This window comes from Accipiter gentilis, chromosome 6, assembly GCF_929443795.1.
Source record: "Accipiter gentilis chromosome 6, bAccGen1.1, whole genome shotgun sequence".
In the NCBI taxonomy this organism is placed as follows: Eukaryota; Metazoa; Chordata; class Aves; order Accipitriformes; family Accipitridae; genus Astur; species Astur gentilis.
This window is the reverse complement of record NC_064885.1, coordinates 8,093,454-8,106,510: the sequence shown is the minus strand read 5'-3', so window position 1 is coordinate 8,106,510 and position 13,057 is coordinate 8,093,454. Positions and strand designations below refer to the sequence as shown.

Below are 13,057 nucleotides of genomic sequence, written 5' to 3'. Positions count from 1 at the left end.
CCACAGCGCCCCCAGGCGGGCGGGAGGACTCGGCGCAGGCTCGGCCCCTCCGGGCCCAGCCCCGCCCCGCCCCCGGGGGTGACGTCAGCGCCGGTGACACCAAAGGGCAGCAGCGGGGCTAGCGGTGATGTCATCGGTGATGCCGTGAGGAGCGCCAACACCCGTGACGCCACCAGCAACGCCCCCAGCAGAACCACCAGTGGTGCCACCACCATGGCCACCAGCAGTGCCATCAGCGACGTCACCAGTGCCACCATCAGCGACGGCACCAGTGCCTCCACCAGTAGAGCCACCAGCAGAGCTTGCACCAGGCCGCCAGCAGAACCACCGGTGACACCACCACCGCCACCAGTAGAGCCGCCAGCAGAACCACTGGTGACACCACCGCCGCCACCAGCAGAACCACCAGTGACACCACCACCGCCACCAGTAGAGCCACCAGCAGAACCACCGGTGACACCACCACCGCCACCAGTAGAGCCGCCAGCAGAACCACCGGTGACACCACCACTGCCACCAGTAGAGCCGCCAGCAGAACCACTGGTGACACGACCACCGCCACCAGCAGAACCACCAGTGACACCACCACCGCCACCAGTAGAGCCGCCAGCAGAACCACTGGTGACACCACCACTGCCACCAGTAGAGCCGCCAGCAGAACCACTGGTGACACGACCACCGCCACCAGCAGAACCACCAGTGACACCACCACCGCCACCAGTAGAGCCGCCAGCAGAACCACCGGTGACACCACCACCGCCACCAGTAGAGCCGCCAGCAGAACCACCGGTGACCCCACCACCGCCACCAGTAGAGCCGCCAGCAGAACCACCGGTGACCCCACCACCGCCACCAGTAGAGCCGCCAGCAGAACCACCGGTGACACCACCACCGCCACCAGTAGAGCCGCCAGCAGAACCACCGGTGACACCACCACCGCCACCAGCAGAACCACCAGTGACACCACCACCGCCACCAGTAGAGCCACCAGCAGAACCACCGGTGACCCCACCACCGCCACCAGTAGAGCCGCCAGCAGAACCACCGGTGACACCACCACCGCCACCAGCCGGGCCACCAGAAATGGCATCACCAGCAGTGTCAACAGCGATGTCACCAGGGCCACCATGAGCAGGGCCACCAGTGACACCACCACCAGCCAGACCACCAGAAACAGCACCAGCAGTGCCACCGGCGATTGTCACCAGGGCCACCATGAGCAGGGCCACCAGTGCTGCCACCGGCAGAACCACCAGTGCCACCAGCAGAGCTTTAACCCCTCCCCAGCCCAGCGCTGTCCCGTCCCCCCACCCCGAGCCACCGGTGCCCAGCCCCGTGGCCAGCAGCGTCTCCACAGACAGGACAGGGCTGCAGGGTACAAAGTGCCTTTATTGCCACCGTCGCGGTCCCCAAGTCATGGGGACCCCCACCCCCCCGGGGCCGGGGGGGGGGTCTGCACCGGGCCCCTCACGTCTGCAGCTGCAGCAGGGCGGGGGTGGGGGGGGCCGGGGGCTGCGCCAGGCGGTGACAGCCCTCCAGGTCCCCCAGCACCCCGAAGAGCCGGCTCAGCCCCTCGGGCAGGGGGGTGCCTGCAGGGAGCGGGGGGGGGGGGCAGCAGTGAGACCCCGCACCCCCAAGGGGGGCGCCCCCCAACCACCACAGCCACCCTCCCCCAACCACTGGGGACAAGTCCCAACCAGAGCATCCCCAACGGGGTCCCCAAAATCCCAAACCGCCCCCCCAAACCTACCTTCATCCCGGGTGCCATTTGGGGCACCCTCTGGCTCCAGCAGCTCCCAGTACTTTTCCCTAGGGAGAGGAGGAGAAGAGGGACGGGCTGTTGGCAGGAGGAGGGAGGGGGTGCAGGGGGGTCCCCCCGGGGCGGGGGCTCACCGGAGGGTCCCTCGGAGCCCCTGAAGGTGGTGGAAGAGGCGCTGCGCCTCCGCCGCGGGGTCCAGGGGGTCACTCCAGTCCTGCAGGGTGACGCCGTGCCGGGTCCGGTCGCACCCCAGCCCTGCGGGACAGCGGGCTCACGACGGCGGCGGGGGGACGACACCCCCTGCCAACACCCCCGAGGGGGTCCCGGGTGCCCTCCCCAGTACCTGTCCTCTCCTTCTGGTGACAGCAGCTCCACTTGTCCCCGCGGAAGACGCCGGGGTGGTAGGCACGGAGCACGCGGGGGTTGTTGACGCAGACCTTGCGCAGGGCCGACAGCCACTGGTTCAGCTCGTTGACGCACTGCGGGGGGACGACAGTCAGGGGGCTGTGACACCCCTCCGGGGGGGTAACGTGTCATCCCCGTCCCCGTCCCACCTTGCACTGGAGGTAGGCCGTCTCCTGCTGCCCACCCGCGCCCACGTAGACCACCTGCATGACGTGGGAGCTCCCGAAGCTCTTCTCCTCCACCTTCTCGGCAGCGAGGATGTCGGCCAGGGCGATGGCGCCGCTGCGCTGATGGGGGGCACAGCGGATGTGACGCAGGGGGTCAGTGCCACGGACCCTGCCACCACCCTCGCTGCCCCCCCCCCCCGGCACCCCCCTACCTCTGCGCCGGGGCTCTTGCCGAAGCTGAGGGCCTCCCCGGTGAGGCAGAAGTGGAGCTTCTTGGCGGCGGCCAGCAGCGGCCCCTTGCCCCGCGTCTTGTGGACGAAGAGCGGCCCCTCCTTCACCACCACGGCGGGGGGGCCCAGCGGTCCCCCCTCGCCTTCCTCCTCCTCTTCCTCCGTCCCCACCAGCCGGGAGATGAAGTCCTTCATCTGGGCGATGCCCTGCTGCAGGGCGGGCAGCAGCGGTGCCAGCCAGGTCTCCTTGGCCCGCCCGGCTGCCGGCTCCATGTTGCCCACCATCTGGACAGCCTGGAGACCCCCGGGAACGGCGGCGTCACCAGCCCTCCCCAATGGGAAGCAGCCAGGCACCCCAAAAACCCCACCTGGGTGACACACACACCACACCACCCCCCCCCCCCCGGCGTCCCCCGCCTCGTCCCACCTTGGCCAGGAGCAGCAGCGTGCGGCTGGTGCGCGCGTCGGCGTGCGTCTCCCGCAGGTGAAAGAGCTTGGGGGTCATGATGGCCGGCGAGAAGAAGCGGAGGCAGAGGAAGCTGGTGACGGCCACGAACTTGACGTGCTGCAGGCGACCGAGGCGGGGGGAGAGGTGTGAGGGTCCGCCCCAACGCGGGACAGCCCCGGGTACCGCACGCATCGACGCGCCAGGCACAGAGGGGCTGGCTTCAACATCAAACTGGGTTGTTGTTTGGGCGCAGCACAGCCCCCTGTCCCTGGGGGGCTGCCCCCACGCCCAAGAGGGGACCCCATTGACCAAAGCTGGGGACTGCACCCAGTGTACCCTGTCCCCTGGGGACATCCCTGTTTGACCCCCGGTCCATCCCCCGCCGCAGCCCAACCTGGTGCTGGGGGAATCGCTCCCCGACGCGCTGGAAGAGCTGCCGGAAAGCGGCGCGGATGACGGGGGGACACGCGGGGGCCGACTTGATGATGGCGTCCAGCAGCTCGCCCAGGTAGGACTGGAGGTGCTGGCGGCCCTGCTCGATCACCTCGCCCTCCGTCTGCACCCGGTGCAGCCCCGAGCACCTGCGGGCACCGGCACCGTCAACCCCACGGCCAGGGCCGCCCCCGCCCCACCGCCCCGTGCACCCCTTACCCGACGTCTTTGATCTCCACCTTGCCGGGGTCCAGCTCCACGTACTTCTTCTCCTCGAACACACGGGTGATGGTGGGTCCCAGGACGGCGTGCAGGTACGGCATCCCTGTCACCTGCCGAGGGACCGCTCAGGGGACGGTGATGGGGGGCACGGCCACAGGTTTGGCACCCGACACCCCCAGACTCCCTGATAAGGGTGACCCAGGGGACCTTCTCCAAACTCCCAATCCCAAGGGAAGACACAGCCCCACCAGCCCTCCCAGTACTCCCCAAAGGAACCGGTCCCAGTGGGGACAGCCCAGGGCCAGGGTGACCTGGGAAGAGCAGGTTTCGGGTGGTGTGGCACCTTGAGGAAGGACTCCATCGACTTCGAGGCCAGGGAGTTGCTCCTGAACAATGTGTTGGGCTCGCCTGCAAAACAGGAGAGGGTCTGTGGCCTGGGGGATGACCACAGGTCACCCACCAAGCAGCTGCAATCATGGGGGGGCATTTATAGGGGCTGTGCCCTCCACCTCCGGCCATTTCCACGGGAGTTACGGGGATTTCCTAACCTCAAGCCACCTGCTCCTCCACCAACCGCAGCCAACCTCAGCCCATGAGTTGCTTGGGATGAACCCAACAGGTTCCCACCCGGAGCACAGCGTGATGGCTGAACCTCAACCATCACCCCAGAAAAGTCACCGCGCAAGGTCCCGGAGGTTTTGCAGCCCCAGGAGATGGTTGGAAGCCTTTGGCTCCGCTCCCCGCTCCAGCCTTACAGGGCTTGGCCAGCTCCAGCTCGAAGAGCAGGTCCAGGAACTCCTTGACCAGCCCTTGGCCCAGGAAGAGTTTGACCAAGTTGACGGCGACCTCCTGCCGGCACTCGGCCGTGGTAGTTTCATCCAGGAGGGTGACCAGGTGCACTTGGCCGTCCTGGTGGGGAGAGGCACCACGACGTGATGGGCTGAGGGAGACGAATGCCCTGGCAGAGAGCCGGAGGAAGGTGGGTGCCCTGGCGGGGCTTTGCACGGACCCCTCACCTGGCGCCCCGACTTCACCTCCTGGCACAGGAGCTGGACCAGGGGCTGGTAGCATTGGGAGGGCAGCACCGTCTCGTCCCGCAGCCTCACCTGCAGCTGCAGCGAGCCCAGGCTGCCTCGGTGCCTGCAGGAGCACAGGGTGGGTGGGTGGACGGAGGGATGGATGCAGGGATGGAGAAGTACTTCACCAAGCAGGAGGCGGCCCGACAGCCTGGGAAAGCCTGGCCAGGCAGGTGGGGCTGCCCTGCACTTACCCCCCGCTCCCAGACAAGGGCACTTCCAAGAGCTGCCCCTCCAAAAGGGATGATGCTTCCCAGGAACAACCCCCTCCCCAACGCCACTGTGGGCCCTGGGACCACCCCTGGTACCCCCCAACAACCCCATGCTGAGACTCACTCGTCCTCCCTTGGCTTGGACTTGTCCGGCCGCAGCCCGAACCAGCCCTCCTCCTGCCCGGCCGCCTCCAGCCCCTGGACGCTGAACACCACCTGGGAGGGGATGGCAGGAGGGGGTCGGGCAGGCAGCCGGGCAGACCCCCCCCACCCCCACCCCCCCCGGCAGCGGTGACGAGGTTTGGGGGCTCACCTTGCCCAGGAAGTCGTTTCTGCCGACGAGGTCCCAGTCCCACACCTCCACGCACAGCTTCTCCCCGGCGGGCTCAGCCAGCTCGAACTCGAAGGTCTCGTTCCAGCGGGGATAGCAGGATTTCTTGACCACCTGCAAAGGCGACAGCTTCATCGCCTCTCGCCAGGTGGATCCGACACCCCCCTGGGGATGCCAAGATGGGGATGCCAGAGGGCAGGGATGGCTCCTGGCTGAGGTCCGGGCTTCCCAGTGGGATAATTTCACCTGCACCGCCAACGGGTTGGGGGATCACGATAAACTGAAGTCAAACTCACGGTGCTCTCCTGCACCTTCCCGTTGTAGCGCAGGCGGACAAAGGGGTCGGAGGCGCCGTTCCGGTCCTTCCTGGCCAAATCCCTGCCGAGGAGAGGGGGAATTTCCCAGTATCCTCCCAAAATAAGGACACCCGCGGCACCCACTCCCCTCCTCGGTTCCCCAGCATCTCGAGATGCACACCCTAAAGACCAGCAGACCAGGTGGACCCTGCCCCAGGACCCCCATCAGCTGCTGGGTAGTGGGGAGGATGCTCTGCACCCAAGGCAGGATAACCAAGAAGACCCTGATACAGTGGGGAAACCGAGTCACGGAGCAGCCAGGACTCACCGTACGCATCCCAGCTGCACACGCAGCCCCCTGCCACCCCCGTGTCCCCTCCTCACCTGGCTTCCAGCACGGTGCAGCGCAGCAGCCGCCGGCTGCCCGGGCTCCCCAGGACCTCCACCCGCAGGTGGATCTCCCCCTGCACCTCCTCGTCGGGGTCCACCTCGCTGAGGCTCATCCAGCCGCTGTAGCCTGCGGGAAAAGATGGCACCCTCATGGGGGGTGGGGGGGTGGGTGGGTGTCACTGGGGGGACCTTTGGGACCGGCTCGTGGCAGGGATGGGAGACGGGTCCCTGCTGGGACCCTGCCGGCCACCCGTCCCCCTACCCTTGGGGTGCTCCGCCAGCATGTCCCGGGTGATGCAGACCTTCCCGATAACATCATCGCGGCTGGAAAACAGAAGCCAAGAGCAGGACATGGTGTGGGATAGGAGCCTGCCCGCTCCAGTGGGCCCCAGGCGGGACAGCCCCTGCCGCGCGTTTCGGTGGGGAAAAATGGTGCCCGGGTATCCGGGGCTGGGGCCACCATGGCGTGTCTGTCCCCATGGAGTGCGTCAGCCACCCTTTGCTGCCAGCTGGAAAACAACCTCAGGAAATAACTTCACCCTTTTGTGTCCCAAAGCCCAAGCCAGCATGGCGAGGTGTGGATTCTCTGGTGTCTACAACGGGGTTGAGCACGCAGGTAGGCAAAGCCACCAACCTCTGAGTCCCCATGCCGAGCCCCCACCGCCCCGCAGCCGACCTGCCCGTACCTGAGCGCATCCTCATCCATGACGTAGATGGAGATGCTGTGAAAGTTGGGCTGGAGCTGCACCTCGTATTCCTCCCCCCAGAACGGGGACAGCGTCTTCCACACCGTGGCAGTCCTGCGGGGCAGACGGCACTAGTGACGGGGTGGGGGGGGACGGGGATGCCTCACCGGGGCGCTCCCCACCTCCCCAGCCCTGTGAGCTCCCCAGCTTTCTGTGACACATGGCAGGGGGTAGCACCCACAGTTTTGAACCTTCAGCTGGGACAGGGAATGGGTCCCTGTCCCCGTCCTGTCTTGGGGTTCTGGTCTGGCAAGACATGGGGGGGGGGTCACTTACAGGGTGGGGGGTCGCCATGAGCTGTTAGACATCGCAGCCTGCGTCTGCAAGAGCAGCTCAGCCCAAAGCAGGGAATAATAATAATAACGACAACAACATTGTGCCTGCAGCAGGGTGGATGGAGGAACCTGCCAGGAGCCAGTTGTGCCAGCAGGTTTGAGGACCAGCCAGGGACATGAAGCCACTCACCTGACGATGGCTTCATTGTCGATCTTCACGATGCAGTACGGGTCGCTGCTCCCCGTGCTAGAAGGACACGGCACGGCTCTGTCAGCGCCGCCAGCCACGGCCCTGGCCCCCCACCCCAGCCCCATGGGGCTCTCGTGGTCGTGGGTGACCAAAACCTTCAGCCCTGGCAAACCCACCTCGCAGGTGCCCCTTGTAGGGTCACCCCGGGGTTATGGGGTGCTGGGGTACAGAGCCCCAGAAGCCAAAGAATTCGGCGGGTGGATTTGACCATGGCTGCAGGCACATGGTGACCCCAGCTTCACTCCCAGCCCGGGGAAACGCATCCCTGACCGTGTCCGGCCACCACATCCCGCTGGCAGCTGAAAGTGGCTTTCCTCTTCCAAATAGGAAGGCAAAGAACAAACAAAACCCACCCTTTCCCCAAAACGGCTTCAGGCACCCGCAGCCCCGTTGCACACACTGGAAGCGAGGCCACAGCAGCCTCCTCCGGCCCCGGGGTGCACCCAGAGCCCGACACCTCCGTAGGGATGGGGACATCCCTGGGGACACCTCCAGTGATGCAGAGGGTGTGAAGGGCAGGCAGCGTGCGCCACGGTAGCCACAGGCTGTTGGCAGCCGCCGTGATGCTCTGACCCCGCTTCCTCCCTGGGGATGACCCGAGTCATCGCTCCTGTGCGCCGCTGCCAAAAAAAAAAATCATCATTTTACAGCTTATTGCCCCAGTTATTCAGAAACGAGGTGACTCAGTTGCAGGCAGGGGTGGGGGCTCCGGCCGGAGGCAGAGGAGCCGGTGGGACCCGGGTGCTGGCCAAGAGGGTGGAAAGGTTGTGGCTCCCGTCCCGCAGGCAGCCGGCACTGAGCAGCCTGCTCTGAGCACGGTTACTCATTAACGCTGGTCCTCGTAGCCTTCGTCAGCCAGCCACGAGTGTCCTGGAAGAGGGGGGGGACAGACCGCAGGGGTGGGGACCCCAAGCACAGAGCTATTTCTCCATCCCAAAACCAGGGAGGTTGAAAGCCAGCTGCTGGGGGGGGGGGTGGTTAAAAGGGTTTGGGGGATTCGAAGGGTTTGAGGTGCTCCCTGCCCTGCAAAACATGGCTGCGGGGGGTTTCTTTTCTCTGGGTCGTGCGTCGCGGGTACCACGCTGGCATCCCCATCACCAGGCACCCCAAGCATTTTGGGCCATGCAGGCAGGTTGCTAAAAACAGCTTTCTGCCTGCCCGCTCCCATCTCCAGCCCTCCACTCGAGAGGGTTTTAATGAGAGCGGTGAGTGAAGCACCATTAACCAGAGCCTCTTGCTGACATTTCCTGCCTTATGCAAACCATCAGGTTGGGCAGGGAGCACGCAGGCAGAAAGGGAACATCTGCCCACCTGAGCCGTGCCCAGCAACGCAGGGCAGGCTTCGGATGGGACCTGCCTCACCACCGGCGGTGGGAAAACCTCGTCCCCAACACGGGGACGTTTTGAGCACACGGGCCCCTCCACGTCCCCTGGGACGCAAGGAGCCCGGAGCCACCCTTGCCGTACTGGGGCATCGTGCGCTCCAGGGATTAAAAAGCAGGGCAGCCAAAATCCATCCTCCTGTGGGCTGTGATCCGCATCAGCGAGGGATAAATCCCCGCTCCAAAGGCGGGTGGGAAACCCAGCACCGCGCCGGGTGACATCGTCCGCGCAGCATCGCCATCCCTGGACGCTAACCAGCGCCCGGGAGATGTCAAGGGAAGAGATTTATAAGGTTTGCAGGCGCTCAGCGGGTGCTGGGCATCCTGCTGGTGCCTGCGCAGGGCACGGCTCGTTTCGGCCACCGGCCCCGGCCCCCCCACGCCGGCACGTGTGGTCGTGGGAGGCGAGACGGGGGGAGGTGGTACAGGGGAAGGAGCTAGGAAAGGGGAAGGCTGGGCTTTAAAAAGAGGAAATGAAGACTGAAGCGTTAAAGATGGATAGCACAGTATATATTGGGGGGGGTGAGGGTGGGAGGAAATAAACATGCATGCTTCCCGGAGCCATCCATCCCAGCAGGCAGCGCTGGGTGCTGAGGCATCAAGTTTTGCAATTAAAAATTCACTGGTGTAGACAACAGTGCCGCTTTGCCCAGCCCCTGGGGGGGGAGGCAATAAAATAGAATAAAATAAACCGAAACAAAATACAAAATTTCCTTGCTTTCCTGCAATGAAGATGCAGGGGAGGATTTTGCAGCGCTCAGCTGGGAGGGGGCTCCCGCTCCCGCTGCGTCCTGGGTGGGGGACACACAGGGACAGAACCCACCCAGGGCTGAGCAAGAGCTGCTGTGGCCGTTCCTGCCTGCCTGGGTTTTGGGAGCTGGCGTTAGGCAGTGACGTGCCGGAGGGTGAAAGCAGGAGGGGGTTTCCTGCCTCTTTATGGGCAGTTTCATGGTTTCGTGGCCGTACGGTGCCAAGCCCCGCGCTGGGCGGGTGCTGGCTTGGAAGACAAAACCAAACGGCCGGCTCTTCTGCACCAGGAAGAGGTGGGAGACGTGGGCACAGTCCCACAGCCTGGCATCGAGGCTAAACCCCACTGAAATCGCCCCGCTGCCGCCAGGGGGAAAGAGGGGGCTGCCGGTGGCACGGCTCCTTGGAGCAGGGTGGCACCAGGGGACTTACAAACCACAGCAACATCGGCCGAATCCTGCTCCTGTGACTGTCTCTGCTGAATCCGGCAGGAGCTGGGAGTGGGCCCACAGGGGTTTGGGGGTGCCCCGTCACCCGTGGGTGCTTGCAAACAAAGTCTGACCTGCGAATAAGCCCAGGGCTGCCGTTGACGCCCTGCGGATGGATTTTCCCCCTGGGAAATGGGCAGCCATCCCAAAGGCTGCGCCAGGGCAGAGCGGAGGAACCGGATCTCATAAGCCCCCGTCCACAGGGGAGGGGGCCGGCGGCCACCAAGGTCAGGCAGCAGCGGGTGAGCGTGCCGGATCCGGCGCTCGGGTTTCCCTCCTTGCCGGGGTGGCAGCTCTCCCTGCCCAAAGCCGTGTCCCAAAGCCTCTGGTCTGGAAAGCTCCGTATCGCACAGCGGCTTTCTGCAACACATTCTCCTAAAAAGCAAAGCCTCCTAAAAAACAGAGCCTGCCCACGCTGGTTCAAGCTGCCGGCAGGGAGTTATGCCAAGGGATTTAAAAATCAGGCCCCGACACATGGGATTTAAAAAAAGAAAAAAAAAAAAAAAAAAAAAAAAAAGTCATGTTTCTTTCCTTGTTTATCCTCTTTTTCCATGACGGCTGCAGGGATTTTTGCTGGTTTTCCGGCAGCCCCGACCCTGCCCCGCTGCCAAGCACTCCCCAACAGCCTCCCACTGCCTTGGCAGCTGGGGGCCACCCTGACGTCGTCCCCCCGTGCCACCCCACCGTTGTCCCCACATCCCACCCCATAAGGGTCAGAGCGATGAGATTAACGCCACGACACGTGGACAGCCCTTGGGGGGCTGCCAAGGAGTGAAAACCCGACCCAAGGGGCTGCCAGCGGAGCCCCCCCGGACCGCAGCCAGGTGGGCTTGAGCCAGGGCTGGGAATGGAGCAGTGACGGGGGCCCGAGCACCCGGGCTCCTCCTTGCTCTTTTTGGGGGACGGCTGTACCAGGGGTCCTGCTGCTTGTCCAGGGGTCCCCCCAAAAGACCCAGTTCCAGGGCCAGATGAGGGGGGTGCATGGTGGGGGTAGCCCTGCCCCATGGCAGCACAGGGGGAGCCCCACAAACTGGGGGCATTGCTGGGGGCACCCCACAGTACCGGGTGCTCCTGGGAGGCAACTTTAAAGCCATCCCTGGGGGTGTCCCCAAGCAGGGGGACACCAAAGTGCTCTGAGGGAGTCCCCAGAGCACCGAGGACTGCTGCGGGCACCCAAAAACCCATCCTGGTGGGGAACCTCGAAGCAAGGGGGATTCCAAAGCCACCCTGGGGACAACCCCCAAAGCACAGGCACTGCTGGGGGGACCCCCCAAAGCCGCCCCGGGGGGGACGCCCCCAATGCAAGAGGACCCCACGGCCATCCTGGAGGGAACCCCCAAAGCACAGGCACTGCTGAGGGGGACCCCAAGCCGTTCTGGGCGAGCCCCCAAAGCAGGGGGACACACACCCCAAAGCCACCCTGGGAGGGGTGTCCCCAAAGCCCAGGGACCTGTTGGAGGGACACCCCACAGCACTCCTGGGGCAGGGGGGGGCTCCCTGCCGGGCTGTCCCCCCAAACCCCTCGCGGCCCCCCCGGGGGGACTCACATGTCCTTGGCGGGCAGGTTCCTGCCCTCCACGATGCGGATGGAGAGCGCGCTCCGCCGGGCCATGGCGGGCGGGCAGCGGAGCGGAGCCGAAGGAGCTGAGCGGAGCCTCGAACCCGCGGCACCCAGCCCCGCGCCCATGTGCGGGCCGGCGCCGCCAGCCGCCAATCAGCGCGCGGGGCGGGACGAAGGGCGGGACCGGAAGCCTTTCCCTGGCGGCGATTGGGTGATTGTAGCTTGCCGTCGGCAGAGGGGGTGGAGCCTGGGTGGGCGGGGGCGGGGCTCAGGCGGGTGGGGGCGGGGCTCAGGCGGGTGGGGGCGGGGCAGATGCGGTGGCGCTCCGGAGCGGGGCGGGGTCCCGGCGTGGGGAACGGGGACACCCCGGGGGGGGGGACGGGGACACCCCGGGGGGGGGGGACGGGGACACCCCGCGCTGCCGGGGGTGCCGGGGTTGCTCAGCCCAGCACCCCCCCTGTGTTGGCAATTAAGGCCCGGACCCACACTGGGTCTCTGCTACCCCCCCGCTCCCCCCACGAGCCTGGGGGGCTGCAGCCCCCAGCCCAGCACCCGCCACTCCCCGCTGCCCCCCACCCCAAACCCCCTCTTTGACTTGCTTTTTTACCTTTTTTTTTCTTTTTTTTTTTTAAGCACTGCATCCCCCCCCAGCTGCAGCACCCCCAGAGGGACTGGTATTTGAAAGGGGGGGGGAGTATTTGAGGAGCATTTGAGCCCCCCCTGGCTTTTGACGGGGGGGGGGGGCTTGGTGCCATAAATACAGGAGGGGGGTCAGGGCACCCCCTCTTCGAGACCTGCCTCGGCTTGGAGGACTCGCCCGGCACCCAAAGCCGGGGCTCAGGGCCGTGCCGGCAGACGCCGCCGGACCTTGGCATTTGCGCCCGGCCGCCGCGGGGACACCGTGGGGACACTACGGGGACACTACGGGGACAGGCTGCCCCTCTGCCTCCCCCGCGCCGGGGGACAGGGGGACGAGGCGCAGTCGCCTGTTACCGTCGCTCGCGCCTCCCCATGTGCCGGCTCCGGCCCCGCACACGGCCGGGGCCGCGTGTCCCACCTCCGGCAACGCCGGCGTGACAAGGGACGGGCCCCCCCGCCCCCAGCCGCTCGAAGCCGCTTTGCGGGTGAAACGGGTGTTTCGTGTCCAGGAACGGGGTAGGACGGAGGGGACCCGCGTTTGCCGGATGAAACCGTCCCTTCGATGCGGCCGGGCTGGTCTCCGCAGGAGTTAATCGCCGGATTTGCTTGATTTTCCTTGGCTGGCCTCCATGGAGGCCAGCTCCTGGCAGCGGCAGCATGCCGGAGGGGGGGGAAAAGACAAGTTGCTAACACCCCCCCGGGCAGCGTAAGGACACCCCGGTAAGGGCGCTGTGACCATGGATCAGGTATAAATGTGATGCTGCCCTTTGCACGGCACCTACGGAAAAAATAGTAGGTTTTTTTTTAATATATGTATATGACATATATTGTATATGCGTACCCACCCTGACTCCGCTCAAAGGGGGGGCACGGCCACCCTGCAGCGCTCTCTGGCCTGCTTGTCCTCGGCACCAGTGGGGTCTCATCCTGCCCAGGCTGCAGGATCAGGGCACCAACGATGCCCGGGCAGGATCAGGCCCCGCATCCCCCGGGGAGGATTG

At 65.6% G+C, this 13,057-nt stretch overlaps 1 protein-coding gene across 8 annotated transcripts; it reads right to left on the bottom strand.

Moving 5' to 3' along the window:
* Nucleotides 1-1,308: 1,308 nt before the first annotated feature.
* On the bottom strand, nt 1,309-11,528 carry LOC126039738 (ras GTPase-activating protein 4-like). 8 transcript variants are annotated; one of them, XM_049803316.1, is made up of 20 exons: nt 11,404-11,528; nt 7,180-7,236; nt 6,655-6,768; nt 6,231-6,292; nt 5,963-6,095; nt 5,579-5,660; nt 5,265-5,396; nt 5,076-5,167; nt 4,680-4,803; nt 4,419-4,572; nt 4,007-4,071; nt 3,661-3,773; nt 3,404-3,590; nt 2,989-3,126; nt 2,544-2,855; nt 2,314-2,451; nt 2,103-2,238; nt 1,894-2,014; nt 1,751-1,809; nt 1,340-1,589 (listed from the first exon to the last, which is right to left on the bottom strand). In XM_049803316.1, the coding sequence occupies exons 1-20, from the start codon at nt 11,466-11,468 to the stop codon at nt 1,468-1,470; spliced, it is 2,406 nt and encodes an 801-aa protein (XP_049659273.1). In that variant the 5' UTR covers nt 11,469-11,528; the 3' UTR covers nt 1,340-1,467. The 8 variants fall into 8 exon arrangements, 7 of the variants coding, with proteins under 7 accessions (XP_049659279.1, XP_049659273.1, XP_049659274.1 ...); XM_049803318.1 differs by having other exon boundaries at nt 1,458-1,589; nt 1,894-1,973; nt 3,681-3,773; XM_049803322.1 differs by lacking the exon at nt 1,751-1,809 and having other exon boundaries at nt 1,309-1,589.
* Between the last annotated feature and the right edge of the window lie 1,529 nt (nt 11,529-13,057).

Coding starts and splice junctions, on each gene's coding strand:
- LOC126039738 (XM_049803316.1), bottom strand. CDS start 11,468: ATGGCCCGGCGGAGCGCGCTCTCCATCCGCATCGTGGAGGGCAGGAAC. Junction 4,804..5,075: donor TCCAAGCCAAGGGAGGACGA/GTGAGTCTCAGC, acceptor GTGCTCCTGCAG/GCACCGAGGCAGCCTGGGCT. Junction 1,590..1,750: donor AAATGGCACCCGGGATGAAG/GTAGGTTTGGGG, acceptor CGCTCCCTGCAG/GCACCCCCCTGCCCGAGGGG.